Here is a 21588-nt window from a genome sequence, read left to right as displayed (position 1 = left end):
TACCCTTTACCTCAAAGCCCTCAGGTTGCCTCATGTAGATCTCCTCATCAAGATCCCCGTGTAAGAATGCGGTCTTCACATCTAGTTATTATAGATGTAAGTCCTCGGATGCGACCAACACAAGCACCAAACGAATAGTAGTCATCTTCACCACCGGTGAAAATATCTCTTGGTAATCAACCCCTTTCCTTTGTTGAAACCCTTTAACCACTAACCGTGCTTTGTACCTCTTCTTGCCATCCACCTCATTCTTTATTCTATACACCCATTTGTTTTGCAACACCTTTTTATCATGAGGTAATTTCACTAGTGACCAAGTCTTGTTCTTCTCAAGTGACCCCATCTCTTCTTTCATAGCAAGCTCCCATTGTATGGATTCTTTGGACTTTCTTGCTTCAAAGTAACTTTCGGGTTCACCATTCTCGGTATAGAGCAAGTAGTTTTTTGATGGAGAATACCTAGGATTAGGTTTGGGCACTCTAGTCGAGCGTCTAAGTATAGGAGCAACCGGTATGGTTGGAACGGTTTCATTAGCCTCCTCATTCCTAGAACTCGCACTATGTTCGGAATTATCACCGCTATCCGAACCATCCCCATCATTGTCAAGATCCGACCTATCACCATTAATCGGCAATTCATTGTTCCCCGAACTCCCACTAGAACCCGCAAGATCATCACGAGAAACATCATCAAGAATAACATGATCCAGTTTTTGACTCCCCATTTCTGGTTTGTCATAGACCGAATCTTCATCAAAGGTAACATCACGGGATCGAATAACCTTTCTAGCTTCATTATCCCAACAACGATAGCCCATCTCATCCGAACCGTAACCAATGAACGTACACTTCTTTGACTTAGCTTCAAGTTTATCTTTATCAATATCTTTGGTCTTCACATAAACATTACACCCAAAGATTCTAAGATGATCATAACTAACCTTTTTACCTAGCCATTCTTCTACGGGAATTCGGAAACCCAATGGTGTTGAGGGTCACCTATTAATCAAATAAGCCGCTGTATTAACCGCATCTGCCCAAAACATCTTAGGCAAACCGACATGTAGTCTCATACTCCTATCCCTTTCATTCAACGTACGATTCATACGTTCGGCGACCCCATTGTGTTGCGGTGTCTCCGGTACCGTTTTCAACATTCTAATACCGAACTTTGCACAATGGTCTTTAAACTCAAGACTACCATATTCTCCTCCATTGTCCGACCTTAAGCACTTGACCTTTAAATTGGTCTCATTCTCAACCATAGCTTTCCACTTCACAAAAGTACCAAAAACTTCGGATTTAGCTTTAAGAAAATAAACTCATACCTTTCGAGTGGCATCGTCAATGAAGGTGACATAATAACAAGAACCTCCATGTGATTCTACATTCGTTGGCCCAAAAACGTCCGTATGAACTAGCTCCAATTTCTTCAACTTTGGTGAATTCCCAGATTTAACAAAAGTTACCTTCTTTTGCTTCCCATAAGTACATGGTTAGAAAAACCCAAGCTCTATCTTTTTCAAATCCGGAATCCTCCCACTCGAACTAAGAACCTTCATACCCTTCTCACCCATATGCCCGAGTCTTCGGTGCCATAGAGTAGAACTAGCCCCAACGTCAACCGTAGCAATCACCGTGTCTTCTTCAAACACCTCAACCATATAAAGAGTTCCCCTTTTATGTCCACAAGCTATGACATTACTACCCTTAATCACCTCCCATTGGCGATTCTTGAAAGTAACATCATTACCTTCTTCATCTAATTGACCATTCGAGATTAACTTCCTCTTTAACTTAGGAATAAACCTCACGTTCTTCAAAGTCCAATTAGAACCAAGAGTAGTCTTCAATACAACATCTCCTATACCTTTAATCTCGAGACTTTTGTTGTTTGCCAATCTAACTTTACCTTGATAGGCCCGAAAATTTCTCATCACGCTCTTAGTGGGTGTAGCGTGAAACGAAGCTCCCGAATCCAAGACCCAAGACTCCACCGAACTTTCAATACTACATAGTAGTGCATCCTCTGTATCTTCCGCGGTCAAGTTAACATCTTTAACCGGAGCATTCTTACAATATCTTTGATAATTCCCCTTTTGATTGCAACCCCAACAAATAACGTCACTTCGGTCTTTCGATGGATACCTCTTCTTGAACTTCCCTTTACTCTTCTTCACACCGCGATCAACTTTCCTACCACGGTTGTCGGTACTTAACAATGAACCGGATAACAATTCCCCCAAACTTCTCCTACGAGTGTCTTCACCGAGAATTAAATCCCTAATTCCTTCATGCGCAAGCTTAATAGTACCGGTAGAGCTACTAACCGCGGTAACCGTACCCGATCAACTTTTGGTAATGATGAAAGCAAGATTAGTGCTTTTAGTTCATCATCAAACTTGATTTCAACCGGCTCTAATCTTGAAACAAGATTGTTGAATTCGTTGATATGATCCGTTGCACTCATACCTTCCTTCATCTTCGTGTTGAACAATTGTCGCATGAGAAAAACCTTATTCGCCGTCGTAGGTTTCTCATACATGTTAGAGAGCGCCTTCAAACAATTAAACGTTGTCTTTTCATTCATGATATTACCTACAACGTTCTTGGCGAGTGCAAGACGAACAACACACAAAGCTTAACTATCCAAGAGCATCCAATCGGCATCGTTCATACCTTCGGGTTTGGTCTCCAACAAAGGTTGGTGAAGTTTCTTTTGATACAAGTAGTCTTCTATTTGCATCTTCCAAAAGGCGAAGTCTTTACCATCAAAACGCTCGATCTTTAATTTACCGTCTTCCGCCATCGTTCCCAACTCGAATCTTGAGCTCTACATACCAATTGTAAGGATTATAGGACCCAAACAATAGAGTAATTCCAGAGAATTACCCTTCCACAATCGACAAACGAAAGAACAATAATTAAAGAATAAAAAAATGCGAGATTTAACGTGGTTATATGTAATCGAATGTTGATTACTTTAATCCACGGACCAACTAAAGAGACTTTATTGATATAATTCGTAGATACAACTGAGGGTTACATAAGGATGCTTATATAGGCCAAAAATACCTTGGAGAACAAGAAAAACATAAATTTGGAAACTTCTCGTCATGTGAGGCCGCGCCGCGCCTCCAAGGCTAAACTCCGGACACTCATTTTCCAAAACTGATGCTCTGTTTCAAGTGTTAGGCCGCATCGCGCCTTCCAAGGCCGCGACGCGCCTCCCATGTTCGTCTGAATCCTTTTGTTTTTGATATCCTTCACATCCAACATTCATACCAAATTTCTAACATCTACGACTTAAAAGAACAACCTTAATGTCTTGTGATAAACCAGTCATGATCTAAGAGCTCTAGGTGTGGAGGGAATCAGCTCAGCGTCGGTTGCTGATTTTCCTCCCACCGACCGTCGCTCCACACCGACTCGGCGTCGATTCAGCGTCGAGTGGGTCGACGTCGTGAGCAAGACTTCGGTCTTTATATCCGTTAGTGGGCCCCGTATTCAAATTTATATCCGTTATTAGTGATTTATTGCATTTTTTTCTTTAAATAACATATATATTAACCTCTATATATACACACACAAATAACAATATATACACTCACACAAACCTCACTTCTCTCATTTTTTATACAATCCAAAAAATAGTTTATAAAATATAATGGCTTATTCATCTTCCGACGATGAGTATACGATGCTTGCACTCGAAATGTTAGAGGCCGATCAAAGTGATGAGGGGGATAGTTCTAATGTTCGTTTAACGCGACGCTATATCAGACGTGATCACCATGAAGCACATGATCGCCTCATAAGAGACTATTTTGCTGAACATCCGAAGTATAGCAAAGTGGAGTTCAAACGTCGATTTCGAATGAGGAGACGTGTATTCAACCGAATTATGGAAGGTATATTAAATTTTTCTGCAAATCGTTTACCTAAATATTTTGAATGGTTTCATGTTAGACCTGATGCCCGTGGCGAGTTAGGCATTAGTACACATTTAAAAATAACGGCGGCACTTCGTCAGTTGGCATACGGTTATACACCCGATGCATTAGACGAGTATTTACAAATGTCGGAACGTGTAGCTCGTGAAAGTTTACAGAATTTTACGAAATGTATTGTTGTTTTATATTCAAATGATTATATGCGCGAGCCTACTCGTGAGGACATGGAACGTTTATACGAGGTTCATGAGGAAAAGCATGACTTTTCCGGCATGCTAGGTAGTATAGATTGTATGCATTGGGTTTGGGGAAAATGTCCGGTTGCATGGCAAGGCCAATTTAAGCGAGGAGATCATAGTCATCCAACTATTATGCTTGAAGCCGTTGCCTCGTATGATAATTGGATATGGCATGCTTATTTTGGGGTTGCTGGGGCAAACAATGACATAAATGTGTTAAATACCAGTCCTTTGTTCGAATCGATGCTTAATGATAATTTCCCAGACATCCCTTATGTTATTAATGGTGTGGAGTACAAAATGGGTTATTATTTAGCGGATGGGATTTACCCTCAATGGGCATCGTTTGTTAAAGCGTATTCGAGTGCAGCTGATCCCAAGAGTAAATACTTTTCACGCAAACAATCTAAGGCAACAAAGGATGTTGAGAGGACTTTTGGTATTTTACAAGGACGTTGGCATATACTACAACCACCTGCAAGGGCTTATTCGGTAAAGGCTATTCAAAGAATTATCTATGCGTGTATCATAATGCATAACATGATAGTTGAAGATAATGGGTTCAACATTTCTGAGAATAATTGGGTGTATGAACCGGTTCAGAACATGCAAACAACTTGGTACGATAGATGTGAAGAGTATAAAGCCAAGACGAAGGAATTACACGATTGGGAGGTGCATGAACGTTTACGAGGCGATTTAGTCGAACATGTTTGGGCTATTCGAGCTCAGGAGGAGGAGGAGGAGGATGAGGGGGAAGAGTGACATTGGTCGAACATCTTTGGGCTATTCGACTTACAAATAACATCTTTATTATGCATTGTATTTTTATTTTGTAGTTTAATTTTTAATTATGTAACTTTTTTTTTATTATTAATGAAGTTTATTTTGTGTTAATATTGTTTTTTAAAATAATTTAATTAATTTTAAAAAATAATTAAATAATAATAACATAAAATATTTTCTCTTTCTAAGACACTAAACTGACATTCTTCCCAATTCCCCTGTTTTTTCACCAATGTCAATTTACAATGTCAGTTCAGTCATCAGCAAGACACTGAACTAACACTGAACTGACGCGTCACCACACCCAGTGCTCTAATAGCTAATGAATGTCTCTTGCCAATTACAACAACAACAACAACAACAACAACAACAACAACAACAACAACAACAAAATCCAATACCACATGCGTGGTGTATGGGGGAGGTAAGATGTAGCAATCATTTCAATATCCGAGAATAAAGACAAGTCATTTCTCCACCCAGAGTAAAAACACTCTCAAAAGTAGAGAAAGTCATCCCCCTCTCTATTCGACAGATAGAGAGATTGCTTCCGAGTGGACCTCCGGCCAATAAGTAAGAAATAATTTTTGAAAAAATAAAATAAAATATAAAAAATAAAACATGAGACGCCATGAAAATGGTAGAATCAAATTTCTATGGGTTTTAAATCTTGCACATTCAATTTAGGCTCCAAGTGGCATTCAAGACGCCAATAAATCGACGCTTGCTGTTGACTCAATTAATAGGAGCCAATGTCTCTTGCCAGTTGAACCATTTTTGAACCACTAAAATGGGAATTGATGTTATAATGGAAAAGTGTAAATGGGGTTCATGAAATTCGCTTTCTTGTTGCATAAAACGGGATAAAAGACCGTTACTTTTTAATTTTCATGAAAAAGAACGGTATAATGTATAAAAATGTGGGAAACAAAAAAAGTGAAGCTTTAACTGAAAAACGAAGCTTCTTTTTGGTGGGAAATATGCCACCAAGACAGGTTAGTTGCAGGGGCGCCGGAAAAGGCGTGGGTGGAGGAGCAAGAGACATGTGAGACTTGACGTTGAGTGACCATCACAACCACTGTTGCAAAACACCCCGTCTCAAGCCGTCTCGACGCCCGTTGCGACGGTTTGGTAACTAGCCCGTCCCGTCTTGAAGAAAACCGTCTAATATGACAGTCAACAGTCAAAGTTCGGGTCAAGGTTGAAAAAAATCAGGTCAAAGTCTCTCAAAATTCGGAAAAGCCAGAAAATCGGTAAAATCGGTCAAATTTGTCGTATTTTAGTTTGAATTTTATGTATTATATTAACGGTGATAGCAATTATGAGTACAAATTAGTCAATTAACGTTTTTGGCTTTAAAATATGTACACATATATACATATATATACTTACATATTTAAAAGTCAACTTTGGTCGACCCCCGTCTCGACCTTTTTAGGACCGACCGTCTCGACCGCGTCTCACGTCTTTTGCAACCTTGATCACAACCCACTCACGGTGTTGACTCTTGACTTTATTTTAAAGGTTTTAATTTTTGACAGTTTTTTTTTTAGTTTTAGCCCTCGAGTTTCTGAGAATGATTGTCATCGTAAATTAATTTTTTTCATCGATATAGTGTATGGGAGATGATATTTCCAACATGAATTTTGATAGATCCAGTTAAATTTATTAACTTTAGCTTTGTACAAATATCTTACTAGTATCTTCTAAAGTTTATGACAACGGTGTAAATTAATAATACGAGTGTATAAATTGTCACCCTTAAACCATTTCTAATGGGTGTTTGTAATATCGTGAGCAGTTTATGCACTTTTTGGCCAAAAAGTGCGATCTGACTATGACAAGGCAATCTCAGTTTCTGACTTTTTTTAACCTTTGTGTCAGTTTTTTTGTTAAATATTGGGTAGGATGATGTGCTAATATCTGATTGAAAATTGGAAGGGAAAAATAAATTAATGATAAAAGATATATATTTATTAAATAAAAAAATCAGTGATCAGTTGCTTTATCAAGTCACGCCTCGCATTATTTCCGTCACATGCATAACTGACGCTGTCAAATGACTAACTCGACTAACTGACACCCCGTTATATTCCTTTAGTTTTCGTCAAAAATGCCATATGGGATGACAGAAGGAAAGTGACGGACGATTATATATGGTCTTACTGGAAATATTGAACTCGAACGGGTCTAAAGGGTTGTCACGTGTTGATTTATTCACCCAAACAATTTGGCTAAAAGCCAGGGGCGAGTCTATTAATACTTGAACCTGACTATTGATGTAAAATTCAAACCTGATCTAGATACTTAACTCTGGAAGAGCTTCACACTTGGGACATATAATCTCGAACTTGACATGTGACTTTGAGATTATAAAACCTGAACAGGAACTTGAAATTGAGCCACATCTTACTTTCTCCGTAACCAAATAAAATCGACTCGCATATTAGTACAAACCAATGATAATAATGCCAAAACAAGGCTAACTTTAGATCGTTAGTTGTATCTTGGTTTCCTTGTCTACCATGTCCATCATTTTGTTATCCATCTGACAGCCACAGAAAATACAAGGTTCCTTGAACGACAAGAGAAACTGAATCACAAATGCAAGTCCCTAGCTTGATGAGCAAACATCATTGGATGATAGTGAATATAATCCCGTTTTCAGGTACAACGAATAAAAACAAACTTTCGGAATATTAAAAACATCAAATTATAGGTTTACAACTCACTTCATACGAAAAGATCTGGGAACTTAATTTACTGAAAGAACTTAAGAAATTGCATTACTAGATTACAATTACACTCCCAAGTTGTTCATTGCAATAACAATTGATCCAATCAAGTACAAGATACAAGATGATACGAAAACTAGCCTCACTATCAAGACTTCAGAGAAAAACTCCCCATTCAACAGAAACTCGCATGCTACAACACCTGTTTATTATTGGATTGTACACTTTTTGAACCAACAGGTTGTCTCCGACTTATATAAGATGGCTACATAGCAGGCACCAGATCGGTCGATTATAGTCGACCCTCGGAAACAGACACAAAGAAAAGCATAACATAGTAGTGTAATCTTCAAAGGTGCAATCAGCTGCACTATCCTCTCCGGGACCTCGATCTTGACCTCCTCCTTTCCCTACAATTACAATAAACCAGCTTTTTAACCAAGGTGCCGTGCAGTCAACATGTTTGACCAAATGTTCACATCAATTAGACAGTTACTTTAATTAATTAATAACTACTATTTTAGGCTCTAATATAATGATGAAAAAAGGGGAGATTAACATACCTGGTGGTTTCAAGAGAAGAATAAGTAGAATGCCTGTGATGAGAACGCTTGCTAGGTGGAGACCTTGACACTTGTCTAAAAACGAAACCCATGCTAAGCCAGTGAGTTAAATATACTTTGGGAAGACATACCCCACATTTCCTATTTTATATTTAATATTTCTTTATTTTACAACAAATCCCCGAAATTAACTTAAGAATGGGTCATTACAGGTTAAGTTTTAAGTTTTATCTCTAATGGGTCACAAGGGTAAATAAATAGATACCTTACAAAGAAACAAGTCAAATGTCCTGAAAGATTGCTAAAATTATATTATGCACATACAACAAAATTACACAAACTACCCGTGATGATCCATTACTATCCGACTCGCCCACTTTGCCACATCTGGTAGATACAAAATGAAAAAAAACCAACCCACTCAACAATAATAAGCTACTACAAGAGATCAGGGCAACCTTGCAATTCATTAATGTTCTTAATAAGATCCACTTCAAGTGATATGACATCTTGCCCTCGATGCTATCAGACATGTATCCTAACACTCATAATTTGGAAGATTAGGAATTGGCACTGAAAGGGGTAATGTACAACAAAAAAAACATCCAGACTTATATATAAAAAAACCATTTTAATCATTTAACCCTTTAAAACCATCCCCCCACCATGCAAATGAAATAATCAACCACATCACAAAAGACCATCCTTCTTATCTACATATTTAATATTCAAATTTAAAACACTTCTGAGATTCTGAGATATTCCAAGCTAAAAAAAAATTGATACAGCTCACAAAATTTATTTGAACAAAAGTGTCTTTGTGTAGATAATTTTTTTCAAAAATTAACCAGACGACCGAAAACAAATAAAAAATTGTTAATGATACACAAACATCCAACTATCACACATCTAACTGAAGAGTTATGTACCAAATATAATAGATATTATGCATTTAAACTAAGACGGAAACAGCAAAGTTAAGTGGACGCAAATTAAAACAAGAGATCAAGATAGATGTTATCTGGTGTCAAACTTAAGTTAGACATGAGTTATTAATGAGCAGTTAAATATACTAGCCACATGCCTAAATGGAATACAATATTATATTTACGATGAACGCATTAACAAGAAGATAGAAAAAAAAAATAGCAAAACCAAGTACCTTCTTGACCTGACAGGCGATGGTGATGAATGGCGTCTTTTAGAATGCACCTTCCTGCAAAAAGCAAAATTAAATGAGCAACTCAGAAGGCGATACAAGCAAGAGTTAACGAGATGACAATTTCAATCCATTTACTAATGGATGGGTGATTCAGGTTGTGCTTAAGGTCAAACTAATCACATAAAAAAGATAACTGAAAGGGGGAACAGGTTAAATATACTGAAGTTTAATGTAGTCTTACTTCAGTAAATAGATCTTCAAATTTATTTTATCTCAAACTTATATTATTAGGGTGATAATATTTTGGCAATCCTAATTAACGCTAACCAGCCCATCCCGTAACAACCTGAATTAAAAAGGACCTGTTTCCTTCCAAACCCGTGATGATTACCCAACTTGCCCACCCAATCCATTTTGCAATCTATGGTCGATGGTATCATAATGATTAATTAAAAACCTTCGTGAGTCATCCGATGAACTATCACTTCTCGAGTCTTTGCTGCTCCTCCCCCTACCTCCAGCTGATGGAGAGTGAAGTCGCTTGTGCCTACCCGAGTCACCTGCAGATTTATGCTTCAACCGTTCACTCTTGTCATTCTTTCCCGTTTCCCGCTTTTGGCCCTCTTCTTTATCAGTAGATCTTCTATCCCTGTCTCTCTCTTTCTTATTGTCCTTAATTTCACCCTTGCTGACCTTTTTCCCTGAATCTCGATCCTTAATTTTATCTTTAATACCATTATGATCTTCAACTTCACCCTTGCTGACCTTTTTCTCTGAATCTCGATCCTTAATTTTCTCTTTAGAACCATTTTGGTCTTCCCTTTTTGCCCTCTTTGCGAGTCTATCATCGTGGACCTTACTGTCCTCATCTAACTTATTATCTTTCTTGTCCTTATGACTAATATCCAGTCCATTTCTAGAACTCCCACCTTGAGGCTCATCTGCTAACAGATAATCAGTATTTAAACCCCCAGTTCCACTCAGCTTTGACTTTGAAACATCAGAGCTTTCAAGTTTGACTTTTTGTTTACCGGAATTGTCAGCTGTATCCCTATTTGGGATCGGTCTGGGCGAATGCCCTTCTTCAGGAAGCATCTTACCACGAATATCACGATCGTCAACTTGTAAAATGGCATTTTCTGCGATAGATGGTTTACCACTATCGGAAGATGGAATCGAAGAATTTTGAACTTCTTTTTCATCATCATCATCATCATCATCCGAAGCATAACTGCCCAGCCCTAGAACATCTCCAGGTGGGCCGGAGCTAGATTTCCCACTAGCATCATCAGAATTGGTGCCTTTGGTTTTGGCTGAAATTAAAACCTTTGCAGACGACTTAGGAGTTATAGCTGCTGATGCAATATCACTTGAAGCAATGGTCTTATGCTCAACTATACATACCATAAACATCATTACTAAGATATGTTCACAAAAGATAACAAGGGATCACAGCTTGTCATAAAAATAAAAAAATATATATACAAAAAACAAGAAAATAATATATAATGCCAAGCACCTTCCCCATTAAGATTGTCTTCATCTAGAACTTTTGTTGCAATTTCATCAAAAAGTTCATCTGTAACCTGATCAACACATGCATCTAGCTTATTTAGTAACAAGAATCAACAAAAAATAGAACGTATTTTCATCCTTAGTACGATATAAAAGTTGTAACATGAAGAAACAATTAGCATCTATCTGCGCCACCTTCAAAAGAACTTCAGTTAAAATGCGCTTTATTTCTTGGTTAACTGCAGCAGCTCTGGCTGCTTCAACATAATCCTACACAAAAAACAAAAATGATGTCAAATGTTAGTTTAGTTGAGGCCAGATAAAATAAACCAGAAACCACAATATGACTCATGCACCCGTTCAATTATAACACATACAACAATAACAAGAAATTCTCTAAATAAATTTATTATGCTCATGCAAAATTCGAACCTCATCGTCATCCTCTTTCTCTGGTGAACGAGCTGATTCCATGTTCTTTTTATCTACCTGATCTTCTTTATCAAAAGGTTGGTCTAATTCATCTTCATTAGATTCCGTCTCCTGCCTAGAAAACTCAGGGACTGAAGTTCCAATGACTGCTTTTTTCTTTATTATTTCCTCTTTGAGCCAGTTTGGCATTGAAGCCTGAAAATTCTTCCAGTATCAGTTATTAAGTAGAGAATAACACAATAAAGTAGAAAGGATTTGGTATGCTTCAAAACAAAAGGTAGTAAAACAGGCAGGTTGATAAACTGTGTCAAAACAGTTTCATTTTACAGTAAGCTAGGTTAGTCCAACCCGGAAATGTTACAGATGATCCCAAAACTTCCTTAATCAATAATATGAACTTTTTATAAAGTGATTAAAAAGGAATTTATATATAAAAGCATTTCAGATAAGTTTGAGCCATTTGTTTTTTAACTAAATATCATATACTTACTCTATTAACCTATTTGACCTGTTAGAGGTAAAACATAACACAAACCGCTCCATTTGTGTGTTTACGGGTTGACATGAGCACATCTATTCAATACCTTTTTGGGGCGATCAGGAAACCCATATGCATCACCAGGGAAGGCATTTGTTGGATGAAATGCATTTGATGTTCCAATGGGAAAGGTAGTGTTTCCAGAAGGCATAGTGGGTTGGAAGCTTGATCCAGTAGCCCTCCCAAATAAGGGTGTCGAGTGCATTGAAACAGGAGAAGGTACACCGACTAAAGGATCAGCCTGTAAATACCAAACAAAAATGATAAAAATCTAGGGTTTATGTACATATGCATAACACCAAAAAACTGTATGATACTTGGGATCAAGATCAAAACCTGTTGGCCAGTGGTGTAGACTGGAGGCATAGAAGGATAAGCCATTCCAGGTGTAGCAGATTGCCCAAATGGTCCATGGTCATGGCCATACCTTGACCCAGTATCTAAAGGCAGGTTGCCATGATCAGTTACGGACTCAGCTGACGAGTTGTTGAACGAATAATAACGTTGTTCAGCAAGAATTGATTTATCGTTAGGAGATATTGATGGTTGGACTTGATGTTGTGGAGCTGAAGAATATGTCATTTGTGATGGTTGATAAAAGTGTCCGTTCGTATCTCTTGGCTCTTCTTTACCTGGCATTTAAATGAGATATCACCCGCTGAAGTGTTCACTGTTACAGTTATTTCTAGCTGAGAAGGTACCATAAACAACATATTCATACTTGAACGCTTTCTTATAGCAATACAAACATTACAAACAATATTTTTCAGTTATTCTGGTTATTTTAGTACAATTTTAGTAATGTAAAGAATAATAAAAGATAGCAAAGTTCACAATTCTTCCTCTATTTTCTTTCTTTTTCCTGCAAAACCCATCATTTAAACTCCTACCGCATCTGCATAGATCATACTTAATTCAATCTCGACAAACAATTAAGTAATCTGTATACTTGTAGGATAGTTCTGCATAGTCAGGCCTAAAAAGATGGAGGAATGTAAAATAAATAGTATAAAACCGACGTCCATAGTTCTGCATAGATAGTTCTGCATAGCGAGGCCTAAAAAGATGGAGGAATGTAAAATAAATAGTATAAAACCGACGTCCAGCAGATTCACAATAAGGTAAACTAAGAGAGGCTGTTCAAAGCCATTAATATACCACAATGTAATTCGTAGAATCTGCTTTGGTAAGAGCCAATGACAGTATCTAACAGTAACAGATTATATAAGCAAAATAATTGATAGACAAGAAGCCAAAAATGTAGCATTTCTGATAAATTCTCTTCATGACAATAATCGTGACAAGTAGAACGCATGACAAGTACAAGAGCCCTTCACATGGAAAATGATACATTCACAAAGTCATGTTATTTTCTATTGTGCATGATGAACCTGTCACAGCCTCTAATACCCTCGTTTCTGGAATGAGGCATCTAAGTTCTTAATAAATGCAGGAAAGCCTCCATAGAGAGTGGAATAATTTTACACTAACATGTTTACAACAATATGATGATAGTTACACCAATCTTCATTGTAGCTAAAGTTGGCTGATACATGCCAAAGGGTATGAAAGTTATCAAGACAGGGTCAACTTAATAGCTTAACTTATTCTCAGTATTTAGCCAGCCATGTACTATAGGGTACTTTCAAGCATTGTAGTTAAGAAAACAACTAAATGATGTCACACAAATCTAATAGCAGCAAGCGGAACGGGATCATTAATACAGTGCATGGTAACTGCTGCAAACTACACTACATGACAACTAGTTTTTTGTTGCTAAAAACCATTGTAGGTGCTTATTTTAAAAGAGCTTGAGTTAAGATTAAGCTGAGAAGGATGTTAAAAATAAATAAATAAAGACTCATAAGAGAAAATATGATAGTAAGTACCTTAACATACACAGATCCTTTACATCAGTAAGTTATCTAATAAGCATACAGCTTTACAAGGTATAGGCAAAGGAGAGGTTGAGTAAAGATAGCTACGTTGTATATTACATATTGAATATACTAGATCAGTAAACTAAATGTATGCACATCACCAACCATAGCCTTGGTTAGCTTAAGGTTTCTAGATTTATCCTTCTAAATTCTAGATCATAGTTCATATCATTAATCAAAAGAAAGCAACTTGCGAGATCATTTGCCACATAGGCAGTCCAACAAACAAGATAACTTCATAGCTAACCAGCGTTAACATCTTGAAGGTATCCCTTTTTAGGGATTAAATATCAGGAGGCCACCCAAATTTATCATTTTATGATTCTAGGCTACCCATATATGAAAATGATTTTGCAGGCCACCTAAGTTAATCTTTTCGTGTTGATAGGACACCAATATTTGAAAGTGATGTAGTAGGTCATCCAAGTTCGTGTGTTGTTCCATACGTATCAAATCTAGCTAAAATCTCACTAAAAAAATAACACAAATAACCAAACTTTTCTTAACTAACATTATCTATATAACGTTTAGTTGTTACCAAATAGAGTATTTGCGTTTTTTATAGTTTTTCAAAGAGTTTTTAGTTAGATTTGCTACGTGTGAAACAGCAAACGAACTTGGATTTAAATGGCCTACAACATCACTTTCAAATATGGGTGGCAAATAAACACGAAAAGATAAACTTAGGTGGCCTACAAAATCATTTTCAAATATGGGTGGGCTAGAAACACAAAACGATAATTTTGGGTGGCCTCCGATATATAATCCCTTTTTAAGAAATATAATGACAGAATGATGACTGAACAAAGCTCTATAATAAGGTTACATATAACTCTTAGTTCAGATATATTTTGCAGTTTTTAGTATGAGTTGAAATGATGCTGTCCAAGGAAATCAATACAATACTTATAACAGCACAAGAAAAATAATGCAAGAGTATAGAGATGATCAACCAACAAGCTTATAGTGACAATAAGAATAAAAGTCCTACGAAGCAGTTCTTCAAACAAGCTTCATGTGCTATTTAAAGACATCGGTTAACTCGTTACCTGCAACAGAAGAATAACTAGAAGGTACCTCCTGCTGGTGAGCTGATAAACTTGTAGGTGCAGTTTCTTGATGATGATATACAGCAGCTGGGCCCTGCAAATTTTTATCTCTACCATTATATGAAAAATGTGCATCTGTAGCATATGATGACGGATCAGCCAAGTGATTTTCTGGTTGCCTCGGTGGAGGTACAAAAGATGAATACTGTTGATAGTTTGATGGAGGAAGTGAATGTTGCTGATATTGATCATGATAGTTCATTTCTCCTGGTCTATTGACAGGCCCTAATTGTGAATTTTGATGCTGATCATCTGTTACAGCTTTTGAAGCCGCCCATGCTCTAGCCTTAGCTGCCCAATCATCTTCATTTTTGTTTTGTGCTACATCCAGAAAATATAAAATAAAATGACAGTCGGCAAACATTTGCTTGCAGCTATGGTCACAAAACCGAAACTCAGGGTAGCTCTTAGGGGTTGAACTCAATTAAGCTCAGCTCTGAGCTCATTTAATCAAATTTATTGGCACTAATATCAAATTTTATAATAATTATGATGCCATTATATAATAATTATGATGTCATTGAGATTATTCATCATATCATGTTATATTTCTAACAGCTAATTTATAACGAAGATGCGAACCTGAATAGTCCCAAGCTTGATGTCCCCAGCCTGTATTACTCCACTCCTATCAGCAACAATAATTAAACAGAAATGCAAAAAAGTTAGATACATATAAAGTGCAAGTAATATCAACACACGAGAGAAGATATAGGTAAATTAGGGCTACCTGATTTACAGGAGGATAAGGAGGTTGTGGTGGCGGAACATGTGGTCTAGGAGGAAGAGAGTACGAGTTTGAAGAGTACGGCATCGGTGGAGGCGGAGCAGCAGCAGCATACGGTGGCGGAGGAGGAAGGTGGTGATCGGAGTGTGGTGGTTTTGGCTGATGAGGCCACTGTGGCGGAGGAGGTGACGGCGAGTGGTACTGAAATTGACCGGAGTACCACGGTCCAGGAGGAGGCGGAACTGGTTGTTGATGCTGCTGTGGTGGTGGTGGTTGGTTAGGATCCGACGACGGCGGTTGCGGCGGTCTCGCGTATCGAAAGTCCATTTGACAGTATATTAGGGCTTTTGATTCGAGTTTATGTTGTGTATAATTAGATAGTTGTAGAAGTAATTTACGACGGCGATTGACGGAGGTATGTAACGGAGATGAAACGACGACGGACAAGGAAACCGTCCGGTGTGTGACGCGTTAACGGCGTTGGTCGGAGATAAACGGCAAACGAGAAATTGTGTACGGGAATACGGGATGAAGTGTATAGTTATAGTAGATTTACCTTAGTTACCCTTAAAGTTTTTGTAAAGTTGAACATAAATCCTTCAAGTTTTAAAAATTACAGTCACATCCATAATATAAAGAAACAAATTAAGAACGTGTAACAATCATAAGATCATCTTATTTTACATTGAAGCACAACTTTATTATAAGCAAACGTACACGTAACATCTTGGATGCAACACACAATTTATTAACGATAACCTATCACTTACATGTTGCATCATCCCTTTTAGTTAACCTCACTTTCAAACCATTTTTCATTTCGAGTATAACCGAAACACTTTGTAACACAGGGTGACCTTCAACGAGCTCAACGTTGTAACGAGATATAATTGTAGACACCATTATCTTCATATGAGCGAAACTCGTATCTTTACCCAAACACGATCTTGGGCCAACATTAAAAGCGGGAAACTTGGATGATGGTTGATGTATGATCCGTCCATCCGTCGTAACCCATCTTTCAGGCTTAAATTCCAAACAATCATCCCCCCATATCGATTTCATCCGTCCCATAGCATAAAAAGGGAGGCCAATTTTGGTGTTTTTTTTGACATGATGACCACTTGGAAGGATATCCGGTTGTGAGGCACATAACTCCTGAAATGGAACACGAGGAAATAGCCTTAATGTTTCACATAATGCACCATGGAGATAAACTAGTTTCGACAACTCTTTTGTGTTGAAATGTTTCCATGTCCCAAACTTTTCAAGCTCTAGCTTCGTTCGAAGCTCTTCTCGTATCTTATCTTCTACACTCGGGTGTTTGGCAACAAGATAAAAGAACCAAGAAAGAGCGGCACTCGTTGTATCTCTTCCTGCAACCATCAAATTCACCATGTTGTCTCTTAAAAACATGTTGGAATTCCCTAATATCCCATTAAAATCTTTCAAATCTCTAATGAGACCTATTGATAATTTGAAATTTTCATCATCTTGTAGCTCATTACCAAACTCCTTCCCATCTTTGCCTTCTATGAACTTGTAAACGAATTGATCGATGTTTTTCCACGCGTTATCCAAAATCTTTTCATGCCCTAATACAGTCAATTGTAACAATTTTAATAAAATTGAAGGCAATATATACTTATGCAATGCGGCTTCTCCAATATTCGACAATGCCTTCTCACACGGTATGTAAGGAAAACCAATAGACATACTTTCGGGATCGTGATCTAGAAACAAAATGCACGTTGTGTCAAAAGCAAACCTTTGAAACACTTCTTGAAAACCAACTTCAACTTTTTCTTTACATATGTTGTCGAGTACAGGCAATAAACCTTTTTCGACCTTGTTCCAAACATTGTTTTCTAATAATATTTGATAAGAAGGTATTTTCAAGAGGGCCATGATCGTTTTACGTTGAAACTCCCATAACGGACCATCGTATTTGAGAATCCATTTCCAAGGATATCAAATTATCAAGGCTCTTACGCATTTTTTTGACTTTTAGAATAATTAGGAAAGTGTTTACTCATAATGTGATGGAGGTCTAGGGGGTTTACGGTAAAAAAGTATGTCACTATCAGTTAACCAAGGGCCCTTGTAGAAGAAAGTACCACCAGTTTGCGCTAAAACATTTGTGATATAATCATAAGGTTGGTGAAGATATGAAAGGACAGTTGGTAACATACCCAAAACAGGCCAATTTGTAGGGATGATATAATTTTTGTTTAGACATTTGTTAAGAACAAATAGAAAGAAAATGACAACAATAAATGGAAGGAAAATGATAGAGGATTCAAAGAAAGACATGGCAAAGAAGGTTAAAAAGAGTGAAGAAATTGGTAGTTTACGTACTGATATATCACTAAAACTATACTTGGAAAGTAGGTGAGAAAGGATTTAAAGGAAAAAAAGGAAATAAATATGTGACATGAAAAAAAAGATAATAAAAGAATTATTCCACTCATGAAGTAGGAGTAGAAATAGAGGTGAGTACGTATGGGGAGATTAAATACAAAAACCGCCTATATAATCAAACTTTGGTTGATTAATAGGGTTAAAGCTACAAATAGCTATATACTTTTTTAAATGTCTCGATGTCGCTCATATATTCATTTGCGTTTCACTATCGGCTATATACTTTAAAAAAATGTATCAATAAAAGTCACCATACTTTTTTACTTGCAATGAAAAAAATTGATGACGTGACTTCTAAGTAGTCATGACACTTCTGTGATACATCGGAACAATAGCTGAAAGTATATAGCCTACATCGGAACAAAACTGAAAGTGTATGACCTATTTGTAACCATATAAAATGAAAAAAATATGATAAATAATTAATTTTACTAGTTCAGCAGGTAACCTATAAGAAATTGTTGACATTGATACACATTTTTAAAGTATAAAGCCGACAGTGAAACGCCAATTGATATATGAATGACATCGGAACATTTGAAAAAGTATATACAGCATATTTTAGCTTTAACCCTGATTAATATTTTTAACTTTTCATAAAAATAAGAATTTTTCTAACATTAACCTTAAGGGTTATCCTTAAGGTTTTTGGACATGCATATTTGAATTACAGTCCACTCATAGCCACTAACTAACTACCTCACCCATTACCTTATTGTACCATTAATAATGCATAATTTAATTTTTTAAGTATAGCCCTAAGAGCTACATTTGGAAAAATTATAAAAATAATATAATTGTTCGATTCTGCTATGGAACGTATTGGTTAAAGCGGTTATTTTGATCCATGTATAGATAGGTGTAAAACGGTTCACTTTGATTAATTGATTGGGGCCAAAATTAAGTTTTTCATGGCATTTTGTCAAATACATTACATATTAGTATCTAACTAGTTAATGAATTTGACCCGCTTCAATAGGATTGGCGGGATGGTCATCGTTTACAAAACTATTGCTTAACAAAATAAAAAATAAAAGTTAGTTAAAGGAAAAAGGAATCACAAGGTCGGCAATAGTGGTTTTCTACAAATTATGTTGCTGTGACGATCGCTCCAAATCCATATGGACGAACACGTCATTCATTGATTTCATTGCGAGGTATTTGACCTCTATATGATACGTTTTGTAAACATTGCATTCTTTTGAAAAGGCACACCATAAATGAATATTTAAATCAAAGGTTTTCGACATCTGATGATTTCTACATATAGACAATCACCGTATATAATAGTTTACAATAGTACTTCCGTTGACAATGCCGTCAAAATAAGGTACATGATGATGAATTGGTGAATGCAACGTTTCCTTGAAAAATATGCCATATAAGACTCCATGCACATAGCTTGTCTATCATATAAGCAAACAGCGGAAGACTTCTAGGGAACCTGAGAATAAACATTCTAACAAGTGTCAACACAAAGGTTGGTGAGTTCATAGTTTTAATGTTGCGCATAATCTGTATATAAAGGTGGATCACAAGATTTCAGTTGTTCAATCCAGAAACGTTTATCAAAATATTCTACGAAATTGAGCACCCTGGTAACTAAACTTAACGTATATATAATTTGTACCCTTTGTATAATCATCTTAATAATACACGCAAACCAACGTGTACGCTTCTCAAATAGCATACGTCCGTTAAAAGGCTAGTGCTCTAGCTCGGACGGGGATATCAAGCCCTATGGATCCATATACTACTACTCGCGCCCACCAATTCTTATAACCGGCAGTTACTAGTTACCAAAGCTAAGGGATTTTCGGTTCAAACTCTGTGTAGAATTTAATATGTACTTGTATCCATTGCGTTTAAAATAAAGTGCATGTATTCTCAGCCCAAAAATATAGATTGCAAAAGCAATTAAAAAGGGAGCAAATGAAACTCACCTTAGCAGCATATAAAGTTGTTCATCGTAATGTGATCGAAACTCGGTATATCAAATAATCGTAGATCTCAACCTAGAGAACATATGTTGGTCAATAAATGTTTATCAAGCTAGGTCAGGTCATAGTGTATCACAATCCTAATGCTCGAAATTGACATACAAAAGTTATTCAAAGTTGTTTCAAAAAGTCAATTTTGACAATAGTTCAACAAACGAGACGTACCTTATATAAGGATTCATTTACTCGGTTGGTAATATTCAAAAATCTATTTTATCAATCTCGTAAACAAGTTGTTTAAGTATTAATTGCAGATTCAAAAAGCAATTCCAATTAATGTCAATTATAATTCAGTTGACCATATCTTTTGATTCGTTCCTCGAAACTATTCGATATCTAAATGAAAAGTTATTGATTTTTCACCAGCTTTCCGAAAACATGTATATCATATACCTTTTACCCGTAATATATGTATTTAATTCGTGATTTATTATAAACTGTTTAACGACGAAATTTAGCATACAAGCATGTATAAATATATACACTCGAGCACTAGACACGGATACAATATTAGTATATAAAAGATAAAATATAAATGCTTACGTATCAATATTGTGATTCAATATTTCAGAAAAGTACGTAGACGTAACGGAGAAGATAAACACTAGGTTTGACTTGCGAATATTACCCATGAACATTACCCATAACCTCCATAGCTATAACCCATACTTTCCTTAGCTCTATCCCGCTCGAAAACCCATTTTGAAAGTGACACGCTCATAACCTCATCGTAGTATTTTATGTATAATACTAATTAATAATATTAATAATAATAAGATTAATAATAATATTAATATTAATAATAATAATAATAATAATAATAATAATAATAATAATAATAATAATAATAATAATAATAATAATAATTTATATATATATTTGTATAAAGCAGAGAGATATTACACCATGCAAAAATTCGAGCAGAAACTAGCCTTTTATAGCATGTTTCTGAATCCTGACTGCCATGCGATCGCATGGGTTTTATGCCTATTTCTCATGCGATCGCATGACCCCAAAATCCAGCTCACAATTTTTTGTTGTTTTTGTTTGTCGACATAATTTTATATTATATATATAATATATTTAATTTATATAATTAATTATATATTATATTAAATTCACATGCATAGTTGACTTGTAATTTTTGTTCCGATAAGTCGTACGTCATCACTCGACTTATGTCCCGGTTCCGATTTTTCAAATGTCCTTTCGTACGCTGAGAAAACTTGTATTTTATGTTTTGTGACTCGTACCTTTGTCAAAATATAGCCTTAAATTATCCCTAAACTATACCACTCAAAGTATATCTTAAACTTTCGAGTATTTTGGTCATTTACTTCTATAAATCATTGCCTCGCTATTTTTTTGATATATATATATAATAACAAATCGTTTTATGACCAAGTTAATATATATTTTCAACATTCATAAACAAGTTTTAAATATACGTCACAAATTATTCATACAAT

The 21588-nt window shown here is 36.2% G+C and overlaps 2 protein-coding genes and 1 pseudogene across 2 annotated transcripts; 1 reads left to right on the top strand and 2 right to left on the bottom strand.

Annotated features, from left to right (window-relative positions):
• The first annotated feature begins 3666 nt into the window (after positions 1–3666).
• On the top strand, positions 3667–4687 carry LOC139842363 (uncharacterized). The gene is made up of 2 exons (XM_071832511.1): positions 3667–4630; positions 4674–4687. Exons 1-2 carry the CDS (start codon positions 3667–3669, stop codon positions 4685–4687), a joined length of 978 nt encoding a protein of 325 aa, XP_071688612.1.
• A 2973-nt stretch (positions 4688–7660) lies between these two features.
• Positions 7661–16189, bottom strand: LOC139839512 (uncharacterized). Its single transcript, XM_071829592.1, has 12 exons — positions 15702–16189; positions 15542–15599; positions 14912–15292; positions 12259–12554; positions 11969–12163; positions 11385–11579; positions 11148–11222; positions 10957–11023; positions 9895–10831; positions 9438–9491; positions 8276–8350; positions 7661–8122 (listed from the first exon to the last, which is right to left on the bottom strand). The coding sequence occupies exons 1-12, from the start codon at positions 16023–16025 to the stop codon at positions 8083–8085; spliced, it is 2697 nt and encodes an 898-aa protein (XP_071685693.1). The 5' UTR covers positions 16026–16189; the 3' UTR covers positions 7661–8082.
• A 271-nt stretch (positions 16190–16460) lies between these two features.
• Positions 16461–17888, bottom strand: LOC139842362 (alkane hydroxylase MAH1-like; annotated as a pseudogene).
• Between the last annotated feature and the right edge of the window lie 3700 nt (positions 17889–21588).

This window comes from Rutidosis leptorrhynchoides, chromosome 4, assembly GCF_046630445.1.
Source record: "Rutidosis leptorrhynchoides isolate AG116_Rl617_1_P2 chromosome 4, CSIRO_AGI_Rlap_v1, whole genome shotgun sequence".
Lineage (NCBI taxonomy): Eukaryota > Viridiplantae > Streptophyta > Magnoliopsida > Asterales > Asteraceae > Rutidosis > Rutidosis leptorrhynchoides.
The sequence above is the reverse complement of the archived record's forward strand: the minus strand, read 5'-3'. Positions and strand labels throughout refer to the sequence as shown.

What these genes read in the sequence shown, in the direction of transcription:
- LOC139842363 (XM_071832511.1), top strand. Translation starts at nt 3,667, where the DNA reads ATGGCTTATTCATCTTCCGACGATGAGTATACGATGCTTGCACTCGAA.
- LOC139839512 (XM_071829592.1), bottom strand. Translation starts at nt 16,025, where the DNA reads ATGGACTTTCGATACGCGAGACCGCCGCAACCGCCGTCGTCGGATCCT. An exon ending in AGAAAGAGGATGACGATGAG is followed by an intron (nt 11,223 to 11,384) that starts GTTCGAATTTTG and finishes TTTTTTGTGTAG; the next exon opens with GATTATGTTGAAGCAGCCAG. An exon ending in AGACAATCTTAATGGGGAAG is followed by an intron (nt 10,832 to 10,956) that starts GTGCTTGGCATT and finishes TGGTATGTATAG; the next exon opens with TTGAGCATAAGACCATTGCT.